Source organism: Adiantum capillus-veneris, chromosome 16 (genome assembly GCF_014529385.1).
Source record: "Adiantum capillus-veneris isolate H3 chromosome 16, ASM1452938v2, whole genome shotgun sequence".
Classification (NCBI taxonomy): domain Eukaryota; kingdom Viridiplantae; phylum Streptophyta; class Polypodiopsida; order Polypodiales; family Pteridaceae; genus Adiantum; species Adiantum capillus-veneris.
Window position 1 is genome coordinate 48,003,416 of NC_140946.1, and position 15,892 is coordinate 48,019,307.

The 15,892-nt window shown below is 45.7% G+C and overlaps 1 protein-coding gene across 6 annotated transcripts in view; it reads right to left on the bottom strand.

Annotated features, from left to right (window-relative positions):
• LOC147438995 (uncharacterized) overlaps window positions 1-12,731 on the bottom strand; it is a 46,529-nt gene extending 33,798 nt beyond the window's left edge. The window contains exons 1-3 of one of the 6 annotated variants that reach the window (XM_086484937.1): window positions 12,479-12,731; window positions 12,212-12,356; window positions 12,038-12,126 (exon numbers count right to left, since the gene is read on the bottom strand). In XM_086484937.1, the coding sequence (XP_086341063.1) occupies window positions 12,038-12,126; window positions 12,212-12,338 (216 nt within the window). In that variant the 5' untranslated portion in view covers window positions 12,339-12,356; window positions 12,479-12,731. Of the gene's footprint in view, window positions 1-12,037; window positions 12,127-12,211; window positions 12,382-12,434 lie in introns of all 6 variants that reach the window. The other 5 variants (XM_086484936.1, XM_086484935.1, XM_086484933.1 and 2 more) reach the window with 5 other exon arrangements.
• Between the last annotated feature and the right edge of the window lie 3,161 nt (window positions 12,732-15,892).

A 15,892-nucleotide genomic window follows, 5' to 3' on the forward strand; every position in this document is an offset into this window, starting at 1 on the left:
AGTCATAGTTGCATACCCTCTCTTGCACAGGACCGCATTTCAGCACTTAGGCATTTACTACGCGTGAACCACCTCTTAGCAGGCATTTTATTAATAAGTGACTTTTCATTTATCCTTGTTGGAATGTAGGTAGGGCAAATGACTAAAGGGCCTATAAAAGAAACCCATTGGGCGCTAGTTGAAGGTAGAAGAGGAAGCACAGGAAGAACTTGCAAATCAATGTTTGCAAGACCAAATCAGCCAGCGTTTCCAACCTCCTCTCCATCAGCGTTTCCAGCCAGCATGATCGCATCAGATTTCAGCCCCTTAACCTCGTCATGGTTGCAGTTCCTAGCCATCGACATCGCTAGCAGTTCCGGCATTCAGCCATAGCGTCATCGTCATCGACATCATCATCGTCAACACAGCATCAGTACCTCGTCGTCGACATCATCGTCATCGACATAGAACCAATCCGTACCTTGTCTTTGACATCATCTCGTCCACATAGAACCCATCAATACCTCGTCGTCGACATCATCGTCATCAACATAGACCCCATGAGTACCTCGTCGTCAACAGCATCGTTGTCAACATAGACCCATCAGTGCCTAGTCGTCATCGTCTTCGTCGTCGACATAGAACCTCTCAATACCTCAATACCTCAGTTCCCCGCAGTACCCAGCATCAGTACCCATTAGCATCAGCATCTCAGCATTTAGACATTGTATGAGCATTGTGCAAGAATAAAGAAAGTACTTGCTCTGACAACAAAGCAAGGGGGTCCTTGAGGGTTTGGGATTCGGCATTCAGTGTCGTCTCTTTTCCCTCTCTCTCTCTCTCTCTCTTTCAATTCAGTTTAGTTCTTTCAAGTGAAGTAAAGTGTCCCTTGTGTTTGTATGGGGTACTAGATCCGAGCTAAATCCAAAGGTGCATCAAATCAGCCCCGGAGGTGCTTCATTTTCAAGAGTTACCACGGCAACACCCCCCATTCGAGTCAGTACAGACTGCATTTGAGGTATTGCGTGGGTACATTCCATTTACACAATCAAAAGCAAGTACCACATCGGCAATGGTGTGGTGGGCCCTTGAGAGGGTTGGTTGAGACCCCATCAAGTGTCGTTCTCGTTCTCTCTCTCCCTCTACACATCTCCAACTCTTTTTCTTATTCTCTAAAAGGAACCATCATTTGTGCTAAGTAGCACGCGTTCAAGCAAGGAAAGAAGTAAAGATTTGTGGAAGTGTAAAGTCTACATCTTGTCAACCATTTCAATTCCGCTGCACTTGACAGAATGTGAATGGAAGTCTTATGGTTACGACCTTTTGCAATAATCATGGCACCTGTGGCTGATAGTATTGTGATTAAGGACTTATATGAGAAGAAAGGCTGCAGCATTCTGCCTTAAAACATTCTAGTACATCAAGAGTTCTATACAAAGGTCGGTGAGGCCTTGATGAGATGACTAGATAGATTGATAGCATTTGAAGTCTAGTGAGGACCAAGATTACATGTCATCGTTGTCAGAATCCAATGTGGATCTAGATATGAATAATTAATTTGAGCATTGTGATTGCTATCCAAAATTTGGTACAAATATGTGCAAATGCATGCTCTATGAGTGTATTCTCATGTCTGCATGGAGTCAGAGCCTACTGAAGAACAAGCTTTTTGTCGTACTGGAGAGAAGAGTCGTACTGGAACAGTACTGGAAGACCTGTCTCAAAGTCTAGCAACCCGCAAACTGTCGCATTTCACGACGCAAATCGCACGATTGTAACTGATGATGTGGTAGCATACAGATTAAGGTTGACCTGGCACAAACTTGCCCTACGACTTACTTTTTACACCAATTATAGAAAGCAAATGATTTTTGGCCGCTATTGAGCGAGAATCAAAGTTACTGGATGATTGTGGTGCTTTTAACACTTGTAAAAATAAGTTTTAACATTCCTCGAACTGTGACTTAAGAATGACGCAAAGGGAGTGTGTGTGCACTGTCACGAGGACGTGGCAGTTATTAACCATGTCACAGAGATGTGGCAACTGCTAACCTTGGTTGTTGGTTTCTTTCCAATGGGGTTTATTTTATTTGTTTAAGACCCTCTTTTTGAAGTAGCAAACGGTCGGACATTGTATGGCCAATGTGAACGGTAGATTCACCCGCAGATGGGAAGTGGTCGGCACTGGAATTCGTATGGTAAGAGGATGTCTAGGCTCAGAGCAAGATCATATAGGTCCCCCCGTCGCACTTAGCAAGTTGGTGGATACTAGGAAGTGAACTCAATTAAGGCGTAAAGTCAAGGTGGGACTACCAACAAAAAGTATCCGACAGTTGGGCCACATTGCATTTTTGGATGCGGTCCCAATGAGGATAGATGGTCAGAAGACCAGTGGGAGCCCAACGGAAGCATCTCCTAAAATTTAGGGAACTGCTATTTTGGGCCGTGAAATGTGTTCGCGTCATTACCTCCGGTATGACTAGGGGAACACTTTATAACTCTGCCGCGAAGTCAACTGGGCAACCGGTCAGGATATTTTTAAGCGGCGAGCCCGAAACGGGCAAATGCTTGTAAATAACGCCAAGTGTCAACTTTTCATGCACTTGCCTCTTGCAGAAAAATGGGGGCTGATTTTTATGCTGGGAGAGGCCTCATTTGCAACCTGTTACAGGTTAAGAGCTATGGAGTGCTTTCTTTCCCTCTCATGTACAGTGTGGTGCTAGGAGTGATGCCCTGCACACTACACACTGCTCTCTCTCTCCCCCCTACGTGCAGTTATGTGATGCCCCACAAGAGGGCTCCTCATTTGACTGATGTACAGTTGTGTGGGTTCATGCTTTTGTGCTGAGGCAAGAGCCTCCTTGATGCCCCACAAGAGGGCTCCTCATTTGACTGATTTACAGTTGTGTGGGTTCATGCTTTTGTGCTGAGGCAAGAGCCTCCTTGCTAGCTGCTGCTCCAAAGCAGGCACTGGTGAGGGTCATAACCTCACCGTACAGGTGCAAAATCAGCGCTGTGTATGCGCTGTAAATTCACTGTTTTTCAGCCGTACGGACGCCAGGATCATTGGGAATCGTGCCCCACTGGTAGAGGACAGTTAGGGGACTGTTTGGGGCTGAAAACAGGGCAAAAACCAGTAAATACAGCGTGCTGAATTTACTGTTTTTGGACAGGAATCAGAGGGTATACGACAGTGCAAGCGAGTTCCAGCAGGGGAATTGGTTTCACGCAAGTTTTGGGGCTGTTATGCTGCCGAAATTTGGCCAAATCAAATGGTATCTAGGTGGATACACGTGAAGGATTCCCAGGACCTTACCTTGTAATTTACCCTCCTAAAGAATAAAGAAATACCGAAAGGGGCGCCAATTTTGGGGCCTACACGTTGTCGGCGTCTGCTCGGAGCATTCTAGCTTCCGAGTCGTGTGTGTATTCAAGTGTTAACTCCCGTCGCAGGTTCTCTTTGCAAAGTGCTCTGTGTGTGTGTTTAAAGTAAAGAATTTCGGGTGAAAGCCAACGCCTACCGCCCTACGGGCCGGTTTCATGGTTCCGCTGCCGGGATATCAATCACTTTTTCCTTAAAGAGTGAGCCTGGATTGTTCAGGGTAAAGACACACAGTGCAAGAACGCGGGGATTACACTATGGCCGACAAGGGGAAGGGAATTATGGAAGAGGGTTCCTCTCCAAAGGACAGGCAGGAGATTCCTATGGTTTTTGAGATTGGCGAGAGCTCACGGCCACGTCAGTCTGTACCTCCTATCAACGTGAATGTCCCTCCAGTAGTACAGGGCTTTATGACAAGGCAACTTGAGGATGATGCGTTTAAGACTCAGTTAGTTGCCGCGGTGAATGTCTTTTCGCAGCTGGTGCAGAATCCGAGGTTTATGGAATTCTTGCAAGCGCCACCAGTGCAACAGCAAAATAGGCAACCTACGCCGCGTACAGAGCTTGTTGAAGCTCAAGCCCAGGTACTTCATGAGGCGCAGGAGGAAAGGGAACACTCGCATGTTGCGGAGTCGGGGGCTCCAAAGCAGGTTCCTCCCGTGCTTGAACAGGTGGCTAGAACGCCTATTCCACAGGTTATGCCAGTTCAGCCCGCCACCTTTCAGAACCAGCATGCTGCCTTGAATGGACAGGGAGCTGGATATCAGGCTATGCACTCAGTTTTTCCACCACCCACGGTACATCCTGGGTATTTCGGGGGTGGATCAATGTTCCAAAGTATGGCTGGTTATGCGTCTGGAAGTCAGCCGTACATGCCAGGAACAGTGTTCGGGGGTATGCAAGGCATCATGCCAAACCCCATGTATGGTACTATCGGCATGCAGCAAGGTTTCCACGGCAACAAGGGCCAGTTTGGGGTGCCACAGGGTCATTTTGGCATGGCTGGTTTTTCTGGACAGCAGCCAGATATCGCACCTCTGACGCAAAATGTGAATGGCCAACACGCGCCGATCATGCCTAGTACAGTGCCCATGTTGCAGACCATCCCGTATGACAACTTGGGGGCACTAGAGAAGCCGAAGGCTTACAAAGAAGGTGGTGCAGCGGTAAAGTTCAGTACCTTCAATGGTTTCGAGGACAAGACCAAGGCACTTACTTTCCTCCAGCAATTTGATACAGCTTATGCGGGAGGAAATTTTACACAGGCCTCGAAGGTTAGGAAAGCTGCCACTTTCTTAAAGGACAATGCGCTTACATGGTGGACGACATTGTTAATGCAAGGACAGGCACCCGCCACTTGGGTTTACTTCAAGCAAATGTTTGCATCTGCTTGGCTATCAAATGAATTTGAAGCCGATGTCCTGACAGATTGGCACCAACTTACGGCAACTTCGTGCAAGAGCTTGCTGGAGTACAATAGGAGGTTTTGTAAAGCATTACTCTCAGTGACCTGCTACAGATTTGTGCCATTGACAGAGCAGATAGAGAAGTATTGTTGTGGGCTGCCTAAAGGGCTTCGCGATTACTGTACAAAGAACAGAGTGGCTACCCTTACTCAGCTTATGGAAGTTGCGAACACTGGTCTTGCCCTGTTGAAAGGAGAGGACAGTGGATTTCCGAGCAGTGATAAAGGAGGGCAGCAAAAGAAAAATTCAGCGAAGAAGCCCTTTGTGAAAACGGCTCCTGATGCGTCACAGGGGTCAGAACAGGCCACCAAAGACAAGGATTCAACCGGGACTTCTGGAGCGCAAGCAAAGAAACAGAAAAGGAAGCCTTTTGTGCGCAAGTCGCTCGAGGAAAAGAAGGTCCTAATGGCTGAGAACAAATGCTTTATATGCGAGCAGCCTGGTCATATTTCTATCAATTGTCCACAAAGGAAAAGGCCAGCTGACTCAGAGGATAAAGAAGACCAGAAAGGCAAGAAGCCAAAACCCACGGCAGGTTTAGTGCCAGACATGGTGGGTGACAGGCCCAGCACAGATGCCAATGAGTTATGCAGGGCATGGGGTAAAGTTAGGGATCAGACGGCACTCATCTTCTTTGATCTAGGTGCCAAAGCCAACTTTATCTCACCAGAGTTAGCTATGAAGCTGGGCATCAGAGCTGAAGAGATGGGGTACACAGCAGAGGCAGGGTTGGCATGTCCTGGCCACTCAGAGTGTGTTACTCCCATCATTGGAAAACTGCGTCTGCATATTCAGTTGTATGTGGACACTGAAGAGTTTTACATCATGCCGCTGGAAGGTTGTGACGCCTTGTTGGGGATCCCGTGGATGTTCCGAGTGCATGGAGTCTTGGATGCCTACAACAAAAAGATCACTATACAGCATAGGGGCAAAACTCACATCTTGGTTGTAAAGCTTAAAGGAGAGTTAGTCCCTATTGTATCTGCTTCTGCTATCACTTCTGTAATAAAGAATCATCTTTCTGTGTACTTGATTTTTGCACGTGATGTCTCAGATAAGGATCAGTCAAATTTATCTGTGTTAGATAAAGAAAGGTCAGCATTTTTGCAAAAGTTTAGTGACTGTTTTTCTGATTCATTACCGTCGCAATTGCCGCCAGAGAGACCTGAGGACCATCGGATAGATTTGGTGCCAGGGTGTAGCCCACCAAATAGACCTCCCTATAGGGTTAGTGCGGCGCAGCAGAAAGAAATTATGGGCCAGGTTGAGGAGTTATTAGAGAAGGGGCTGATTCAGCCTAGTTCTTCACCTTTTTGCTCCCCAGTGCTCCTAGTGCAGAAGAAGGATGGCTCATGGCGCATGTGTATTGATTACCGTGCGTTGAATAAGAATACCATCAAGAATAGGTTCCCTATTCCTCGCATTGATGATATTCTCGATCATTTAGAGGGTGCTGCAATTTTCAGCAGGATAGACCTGAAGAGTGGGTACCATCAGATTCGTATAAGCCCAGAGGATGTGCACAAGACTGCGTTTAGAACGACATTTGGTCTTTATGAGTTTCTAGTGATGCCGTTTGGGCTAACAAATGCTCCTGCCACGTTCAACAGAATGATGGACCGGATTTTCCGCTCGCATCAACAGTTTGTTGGAACATTCTTCGATGACATGATTGTGTATTCGAAGAATGAAGAGGAGCATAGGCGTCACCTGACCATTGTGTTCGAAGAGCTGCGCAGTCACAGGTTACTTGTCAATCCTAAGAAAAGTGAATTCTTCCTTGAAGAGATCCACTTTCTGGGCCACATAGTCTCAAAGGATGGTGTTAGAATGGATCCCGCAAAGGTCGAAGCTATCAAGACATGGCCAGACTTGAAGACTGTGCACGATGTCAGAAGCTTCTTGGGATTGTGTTCCTACTATAGAAGGTTTATCAGAAATTTTGCAGAGATAGCATCGCCTCTTCACGCATTGCAAAAGAAAGAGGTCACTTTCAGATGGACCCAAAAAGAGATTTCAGCTTTTAGTCTCTTAAAGGAAAAGTTGACTTCAGATCCAGTTATTGTTTTGCCAGATCTCAGGAAGTCATTTGTGGTCCAATGTGACGCGTGTGGCAGTAGCATCGGAGCAGTGCTAATGCAAGATGGACGGGTAGTAGCCTATGAAAGCCGAATTTTGCAAGGGCCAGAGAGGACTATGCAAGTCTATGAGAAAGAGCTCTTGGCCGTTATTCATGCGCTTTCTAGCTGGAAGCACTACCTCTTAGGTGCTGATTTTGTTGTCCAAACAGATCATCAGACCTTGCGATACTTCTTGACACAGTCAAAGTTATCCAAAAAGCATATGCGATGGGCAAACATTCTTTCCATGTTCCACTTCCAGATTATGCATGTGGAAGGCAAGAAGAATGTTGTGGCTGATGCGTTATCAAGAAAGCCACAAATTTCAGTTGTGTCAATTCCTTATCATCATGAGTTAGATGACATGAAGGAACAGTATACTGCTGATGAAGATTTTGCAAGGATCTTTGAACAGTTACAAGAGGGGCAACATCATGAGCACTACCTCCTCAGAGATGGTTTTATGATGATGCATGGCAGACTTTGTGTCACTAGGCCACTGCGACATAAGGTCATGGAAGAGAGTCATGTCCCACTGTATGCAGGGCATCGTGGCATTGATGCAACAGTCAAAGCGGTACAGACGTTCTTCTATTGGCCTACCTTGAGGAGAGATGTGGATGCCTTTGTGCGAGCATGCATAGTTTGCCAAAAGGTCAAGTTTGACAGGCAAAAGGCACCAGGGTTGTTACAACCACTGCCGATTCCGGATAAGCCATGGGAAAGCATTGCTATGGACTTTATCTTTGATCTTCCAAGGACGCCAACAGGGAATGATGGTATATGGACCATTATCTGCAGGTTCAGCAAGCAGGCCCATTTTATCCCTGTCAGGAAGAAGATAAAATCTGATCAGATGGCACGCTTGTTCATGTACAATGTGTTTAAGTACCATGGTATGCCACAATCGATTATCAGTGATCGTGATCCTCGCATGACCAGTTTGTTCTGGAGAGGATTGTTTGAGAACATGGGTACTACGCTCAAGTTCTCGTCTTCGTTTCATCCACAAACTGATGGACAGTCAGAAGAGGTTAATTCTACTGTCTTAGATCTGCTGAAATGCTATGTGTCAGATAATAAGGGCAAGTGGGAACAGTATTTGCCTATGCTTGAGTATGCGTACAATAATACGGTGCATTCGTCTACTGGTAAAGCACCTTTTGAAATTGTTGAAGGCGGCAAAAAGGTTCCTCCCATTTTGCACACAAAGGACAAGATCTTTGAGGCAGATCGATATGTTGAGAACATGGATGAGATGTATAAGAAAATTAAAGTTGCCTTGGAGAAGACTCAGGCAAAACAAAAAAAGGCTGCTGATCGTCACTGTCGTGAATTGCTACTATCACCAGGTGATTGGGTTCTCTTAAGGTTCGAAAAGACAAGGTTAAAGAAGATGAAGGGCAAGGAACGGCTGTTTCCTAAGCTCAGCATGCGTTACTATAGGCCTTTTCAAGTGCTTGACAAGATCAGCGATGTGGCTTACAGGCTGAAACTGCCTGATGCGTGGAAGATTCATAATGCGTTTCACGTGAGTCTTCTAAGACCCTTCGTGGGTGATGTGCCAGAAGATATGCCAGTTGAGGATCAGCCAGAAGTTGAGGAACTTGATGAGATCCTGGTACCTGAGCAAGTTTTGGCACATAAGGCCAGAAAAGTTAAAGGACAAGTTGCAAGACGCTATTTGGTGAAGTTCAAGAACTATCCGCCTATGGATGCAAAGTGGATGGAAGAGCATGAACTATCAGAGTCACCAAATGTATTGCAGCTTTACCTTGAAGCCTTTGGGTTACAGCCTACTTATGCCCCAACCCCACGTGTGCAAAGGAGGGATAATGATAGAGCTAGTACATCAAATGTACATATGAATTCAGTGCCATAGATAGAAATGGCAAAAGTATGAAGGCCTCATTAAGTCATTTGTATCTATGTATGTTACGACCTTTCTTGCGGATACATGCGATGATAAAAGAGTGTTGATAGCACAAGATCATCAGTGGCATGTATTTATGGTATGCAATCGAGGACGTTTGCGATTTCAAGAGGGGGGTATGTCACGAGGACGTGGCAGTTATTAACCATGTCACAGAGATGTGGCAACTGCTAACCTTGGTTGTTGGTTTCTTTCCAATGGGGTTTATTTTATTTGTTTAAGACCCTCTTTTTGAAGTAGCAAACGGTCGGACATTGTATGGCCAATGTGAACGGTAGATTCACCCGCAGATGGGAAGTGGTCGGCACTGGAATTCGTATGGTAAGAGGATGTCTAGGCTCAGAGCAAGATCATATAGGTCCCCCCGTCGCACTTAGCAAGTTGGTGGATACTAGGAAGTGAACTCAATTAAGGCGTAAAGTCAAGGTGGGACTACCAACAAAAAGTATCCGACAGTTGGGCCACATTGCATTTTTGGATGCGGTCCCAATGAGGATAGATGGTCAGAAGACCAGTGGGAGCCCAACGGAAGCATCTCCTAAAATTTAGGGAACTGCTATTTTGGGCCGTGAAATGTGTTCGCGACATTACCTCCGGTATGACTAGGGGAACACTTTATAACTCTGCCGCGAAGTCAACTGGGCAACCGGTCAGGATATTTTTAAGCGGCGAGCCCGAAACGGGCAAATGCTTGTAAATGCGCCAAGTGTCAACTTTTCATGCACTTGCCTCTTGCAGAAAAATGGGCGCTGATTTTTATGCTGGGAGAGGCCTCATTTGCAACCTGTCACAGGTTAAGAGCTATGGAGTGCTTTCTTTCCCTCTCATGTACAGTGTGGTGCTAGGAGTGATGCCCTGCACACTACACACTGCTCTCTCTCTCTCCCCTACGTGCAGTTATGTGATGCCCCACAAGAGGGCTCCTCATTTGACTGATGTACAGTTGTGTGGGTTCATGCTTTTGTGCTGAGGCAAGAGCCTCCTTGAGCAGGAACAGGGGTAGCTAGCTGCTGCTCCAAAGCAGGCACTGGTGAGGGTCATAACCTCACCGTACAGGTGCAAAATCAGCGCTGTGTATGCGCTGTAAATTCACTGTTTTTCAGCCGTACGGACGCCAGGATCATTGGGAATCGTGCCCCACTGGCAGAGGACAGTTAGGGGACTGTTTGGGGCTGAAAACAGGGCAAAAACCAGTAAATACAGCGTGCTGAATTTACTGTTTTTGGACAGGAATCAGAGGGTATACGACAGTGCAAGCGAGTTCCAGCAGGGGAATTGGTTTCACGCAAGTTTTGGGGCTGTTATGCTGCCAAAATTTGGCCAAATCAAATGGTATCTAGGTGGATACACGTGAAGGATTCCCAGGACCTTACCTTGTAATTTACCCTCCTAAAGAATAAAGAAATACCGAAAGGGGCACCAATTTTGGGGCCTACAGGTTGTCGGCGTCTGCTCGGAGCATTCTAGCTTCCGAGCCGTGTGTGTATTCAAGTGTTAACTCCCGTCGCAGGTTCTCTTTGCAAAGTGCTCTGTGTGTGTGTTTAAAGTAAAGAATTTCGGGTGAAAGCCAACACCTACCGCCCTACGGGCCGGTTTCATGCACTCCCAAAAATAGTAACTTTGACTTTTGTTCAATAAAATTAACTGCCAAGAGTGCCTAATTGAGGGGCCAGTGAGAGTGGAACTTCACCACTCTGTGTCTCATCTTCAGTGTGTTTCAAGTTCAAGTCTTGTTGTTTTCCCTTCAAGTTCAATATTGTTGTACTGATATACCACCTTGGCATGTGACTCGCTAGTTTCAAGAATTTCCGAGAACCAAGCACATCAAGGTCCAATTCCACTATGTACAAGAGCGGGGTTTGGTTGGAGATTTTTCTTTATCCTAGCGCGAATAATCTAGTAAACATCTAGATTCTTTACGAAGTCCGTTCCTTATCAAACCTCGGTCTTTTGTCAATTTATTCAACATCAAGTGCTTCGAGGGGGTGTTGTAATCACCTCCTACAGTTTCACACACATTTAGGGCATGCCTGTAAGGATATTATTGGCCATCCATATGCATGGCATTTAGGATGCATTGCCGGGCTTTGTCGGGTTCGGGTCACCAATTTTTGTCCAATCCTCCATGTTTTTTACAAGCGCCCACTCACTTATGGTGTAGATGTATTCTTTCGTGCAGATGCTAGAGCTGAGGGTTGATGCAGCTTGTCATTTGTTGTTCTCTTAATAGTGAGCTCACAATTCTACACGGTACACACTCTCACCAATTTTTGTCCAATCGTCCATGTTTTTTACCAAGCGCCCACTCATTTATGGTGTAGACGCATTCTTTCTTGCAAATGCTAGAGCTGAGGGTTGATGCAGCTTGTCATTTGTTGTTCTCTTAATAGTGAGCTCACAGTTTTGCACAGTACACACTCACATCCGCCTGTTCCCATCCACCCCCAACCCAAGGTTGGCGTCCCCCATCCCTAGCCCATGAGGGTCCTTGTTGGGCGCCCTCAGAAATGCCATAAGTTGCCAATTGGCAACTTATGCCACATCAGCAATAAAATACCACATAGCATAAAATTGCGAAAACAAATACTCTCAACCCTCAAAAAGACCTAGGAGCCGGGATCCTGCTTCTAGCTAACCTAGAGTGTGGACACATACATGGAAGCCTCGTGCAGGTCCATCTACGTCACATATGGCTAGGCATAGTCTCTCTCTCTCTCTCTCTCTCTCTCTCTCTCTCTCTCTCTCTCTCTCTCTCTCTCTCTCTCTCTCTCTCTCTCTCTCTCTCACACACACACACACACACACACACACACACATCTAACCATAAATTGTTTTCTAATGAGAATTTCAACTCAAATCTTTCCTTATAGGTTTATGGGTTAAAATATATATGCCAACACATCTGCACTCACAAATTCTTGGGGGGTCTTATATTTACCCTGCTCATGCAGCTTCTCAGCACGCAGCTTGCCTTGTCTCACACCAACATAATGTTCCAACATAATGTTGTTTCACTATTGCACCAACTAACAAATTTATGCTGGAATGTGACTCATGTCACTTGTATCATTGTGGTGCATCTCCCTCAACCCATCAAAGATTTAGCAAATGTGGGTTGAAATGCTACAGTAATGCCAAGATTGAAGGAAAACCACACCTGATAAAAGAGTGCTGTCTTTCCAGATCCACTTAGTCCCGCAAGTAGAATGGTGTCTGATTTTCTCTTTTTGAATGAAAACCGTGCAACTGCAACACAAGAAAAATGTGTGTAAAACGATAGAAGGATGATTAGCAAAGATCGAAAGGAAAATTAAAATCAATGCAGGCATACAAAGAGCAAGAACAAAAGAAGTGATCAACAAAGCAGCGATGGTTCCAACAGGCATGGAAATGCCCATGTCGTTGACAAGCTTCTGCAATGTTTGGCCCATGGCCTGCTTCCACTCCCAGCTCGTCATCGCTCCAGTCTCCAAATTCTGCAAACAGCTGGAGCAGATGTGCCTAAGAGCATATTCACAATACTCACATAAGTAACTATTTGCTCAAACAATTACCCAATGTTGATTGATGTAGGCAAGCTGCAAGAGGTAGCACGTACAAACTCAGAGTTTAGCTACGCTTCAAATGATCGTCTGTGCTTCGAAAATCTGTAGACGAAAGGGCCAGAAGAATAGCAGATAGCGATTGCTTAAGAGATGGGCTTCTGCTACCAAATCGCTTCGAGAACAGCAAAGAGATGGTCCTCTGCTACACGATCACCATAGCAGCAGCAAAAGCGCGATCGATTCGGCTCTAGAAAATAAGGGAAAAAGAACAGCTTCGTCTTCTGCTGCTCAGGAGTGTGAAATTTAAATGTCAAGAAGTTGGGTAATTGAGCTGGTTTTAAATCAGAAAATGGAGAGTTAAAAAATTAAAAGATTAGGTGCTCGAATTCGTTTCAATTTATGGACTTAAGGATGTGAAAAGGGAAGTGCGTGGAGGAGACCGATATGGAAGGTCAAACACTCTAGAGGAAATGAAATGAAGAGTTCCAACTTCCATTTGCCTATCTCTATCTATATCTATACTATTATAAAAGGGGGAAGGATTCCACCTTCCTCCCTCGGACACGTGTCAATGCCTCTTCACTCTGGATATTGTGCCTTGCACTAGCGTGCGCAGTAAGAGAGAAAAGCTTGCGCAAAGAGAGAGAGAGAGAGAGAGAGAGAGAGAGAGAGAGGCGGCCGAAAGTCGTCGGTAGTACTAGTGAGAGATTGGTCACATGAGGTTTAGTTATCAGTATGCTAGGATCTTCTAGTTGTGTGTTTGCAGTCTTTCAAGGCTCGCACATAGTGCACAGGCAAGTTCCCAGCTTCGACACATACGGCAAAACGTACACAAGATAAAGTGGAAGAAGTAACAGTAAACACCATAAACCAAGCAATACCAAAAAATCTCAAAGCACCAAAAGTACTAAATGTACCAAAGTACTAAAGCACCAAGATACCAAAAAGTACCAAACCTAACATACGATACCAAAACTACCAAAATAACTTAATCTACCATAAACACCCAAACTTAATCAAAGCACCTCAACTAGAGTTTTTGGCCTGCCTAAAGGGCAAAGGCTATAGAGACGCCTTCTCTTTTTGCTGACTAAAATAGAAAAAAAGTTAGGTTGTATTTTCAAGCACTTTTCGATATGCCAAAAATGCTGATTGGTTGAAATAAGATAGTGAGCACTCATTTAGATGACTAGTATGTAAATATAATGATGGACTTTACAAGTGTCCAGAGTTTTGAAGAAATAGAAAGTGAATGCTCGTTGACATTACACCTGGTAACAAAAAGGGTAATAACGTTTTGTAAAACTGCATCAGGCTACGCGGGATTTTGCGAGGTTGGATATAGAATAATCATAAATCAATGCATCATAACAATGACTAGCATAGCTGATCTACCGAGGGAGAGTCACAAGCTTAAGAGAGTGACACATACACTAGACTCAAATCAGCAACCACCATTAAATGCTAGAGCTAAGATTATGGATGCGCTAGCTCTGGGGCAGGGTTATGACAAGGTGCTGAAAGCAGAGCAGCGCTTAGCCATGGGTAACCCCATCCACTACACCACAGAAACGGGTGGGGGTGTTGTAGGACTTCACTACAGGGTCACGCTTGAGGTTTCGCTACTATAGCTCTCGTTCTCATTCTTTGCGTGCTCCTTTGTCCTGCTAATTTGCTCTTTTCCAAGAACATGGGTAAGCGAGAGCAGGGGTTCTGGCATGCTCTTGCTGTTGATCATTAGCAGGCTGTAGGTGGCATTAGGGGCAACTTTCCAATTGCAGATAAGCTCATCTCTGAACGATGCAGAGTGTGCATTTCTGAAGTCGCTGGCATTTGAGGGTGCATTGGTATTTGAAGGGGTGGAGGTGAGCGAGGCTAGCGTAGATTTTGGGAAGTTGGCAAGGCTAGTCCCACCACGGGTGATGCTAAAGCCGACAAGTGTGCAGGACATAGGCCGTTTAGTCAGGGGAATATACAAAGCGGTGGTCACATCCAATAATAGCGCTGACGGTGGCAGCTCACGGGCATGACCACTCCATTCATGTGCAGGTGCAAGCACCAGGAGGAGTGGCGGTTGACATGACGGCACTGTGAGGCAGTCACGTGATGGCCATTGAGCTCTATGCAGACGTCAAAGGCGGAGAGCTATGGATCGACGTGCTGCACACTACGTTGCATGAGGGTCTGGCTCCCAAATCGTGGACGGACTACCTCTATCTCACTGTCGACGGAACTTTGTCGAATGCTGGCATCAGTGGCTAAGCTTTTCTGCATGGCCCTCAGATTAGCAACGTTCACCGGCTTGAAGTTGTCAGTGGTATGTATGTATGTATGCTTAAAAATGCTCTCGATGTTTTTTTTTAGCCAACTCTTTGGGGATGGCCGACATATCAAGCAACAAAGCAAAGCTCCTGGCAAGCATGCACTTGACTACTCACTCTGTTCCCTTGGTGGTCTTCTCTGCTTTGTTGAGTGAAGCAGAGAGCCTAGTGCAAAAGGGCATTAAAGGTGCATAATTAGAGCAGCTCGCTGCACTAGCCCAGCTCCCACCCCCAGCCGCGAGAGAAAACCCCAGCTCCACCCCCGCCCCCCCCCCCTCTCTCTCTCTCTCTCTCTCTCTCTCTCTCTCTCTCTCTCTCTCTCTCTCTCTCTCTCTCTCTCTCTCTCTCTCACACACACACACACACACACACACACACACAACACGCACGCACACTTACAGACCCACACGCAAAATATACAGTCCACAACTCAAACTTGGTTTCATCTCTCTCTCTCTCTCTCTCTCTCTCTCTCTCTCTCTCTCTCTCTCTCTCTCTCTCTCTCTCTCTCTCTCTCTCTCTCTCTCTCTCTCTCTCTCTCTCTCTCTCACACACACACACACACACACACACACACACACCTACCTATGCTCCTAACACAGAAAAGTTTTCTTACACTGCACTTGACAATTGAAAATTGCAGCTTGATACACAACATGGGTACCAACAAAGATCAAAGCAGGCTATAATGGGCAATTACACAAATGGAGCTAGATTGACAAGATCAGGATGGGCTGACGGATGATTCATTCAAAGGCCGTATCCGAACCTTCCTCTGGGATGGAGGTTTTACCTATGATGCTTGGTTTAGTTGTGCTTCTAACCAGGTGTGTCCATCACATTCTTTCTCTCCCTCATGTTTTGCAAAATCTGTTGCAATTGAACTTGTATTGTGTCTTGCATATGAATTGTACATTGTATGTTGTGGTTTGCACCTTTGAGATTAGATTATTTGAGCCAAGGTATACATATGTTGTGTATTCCTAATGCATTTGAGCCATGATTGACACACTTGTAAGCATGATGCTTCATGGTGTAGTTGATACTCTACGTGCATGTGCGGAATGACTAGTAATACCAAGAGAAACTTATGATGACAGATATTTAGCTCCCTCATCCTCATACACTCTCCGCATAACTACAAAA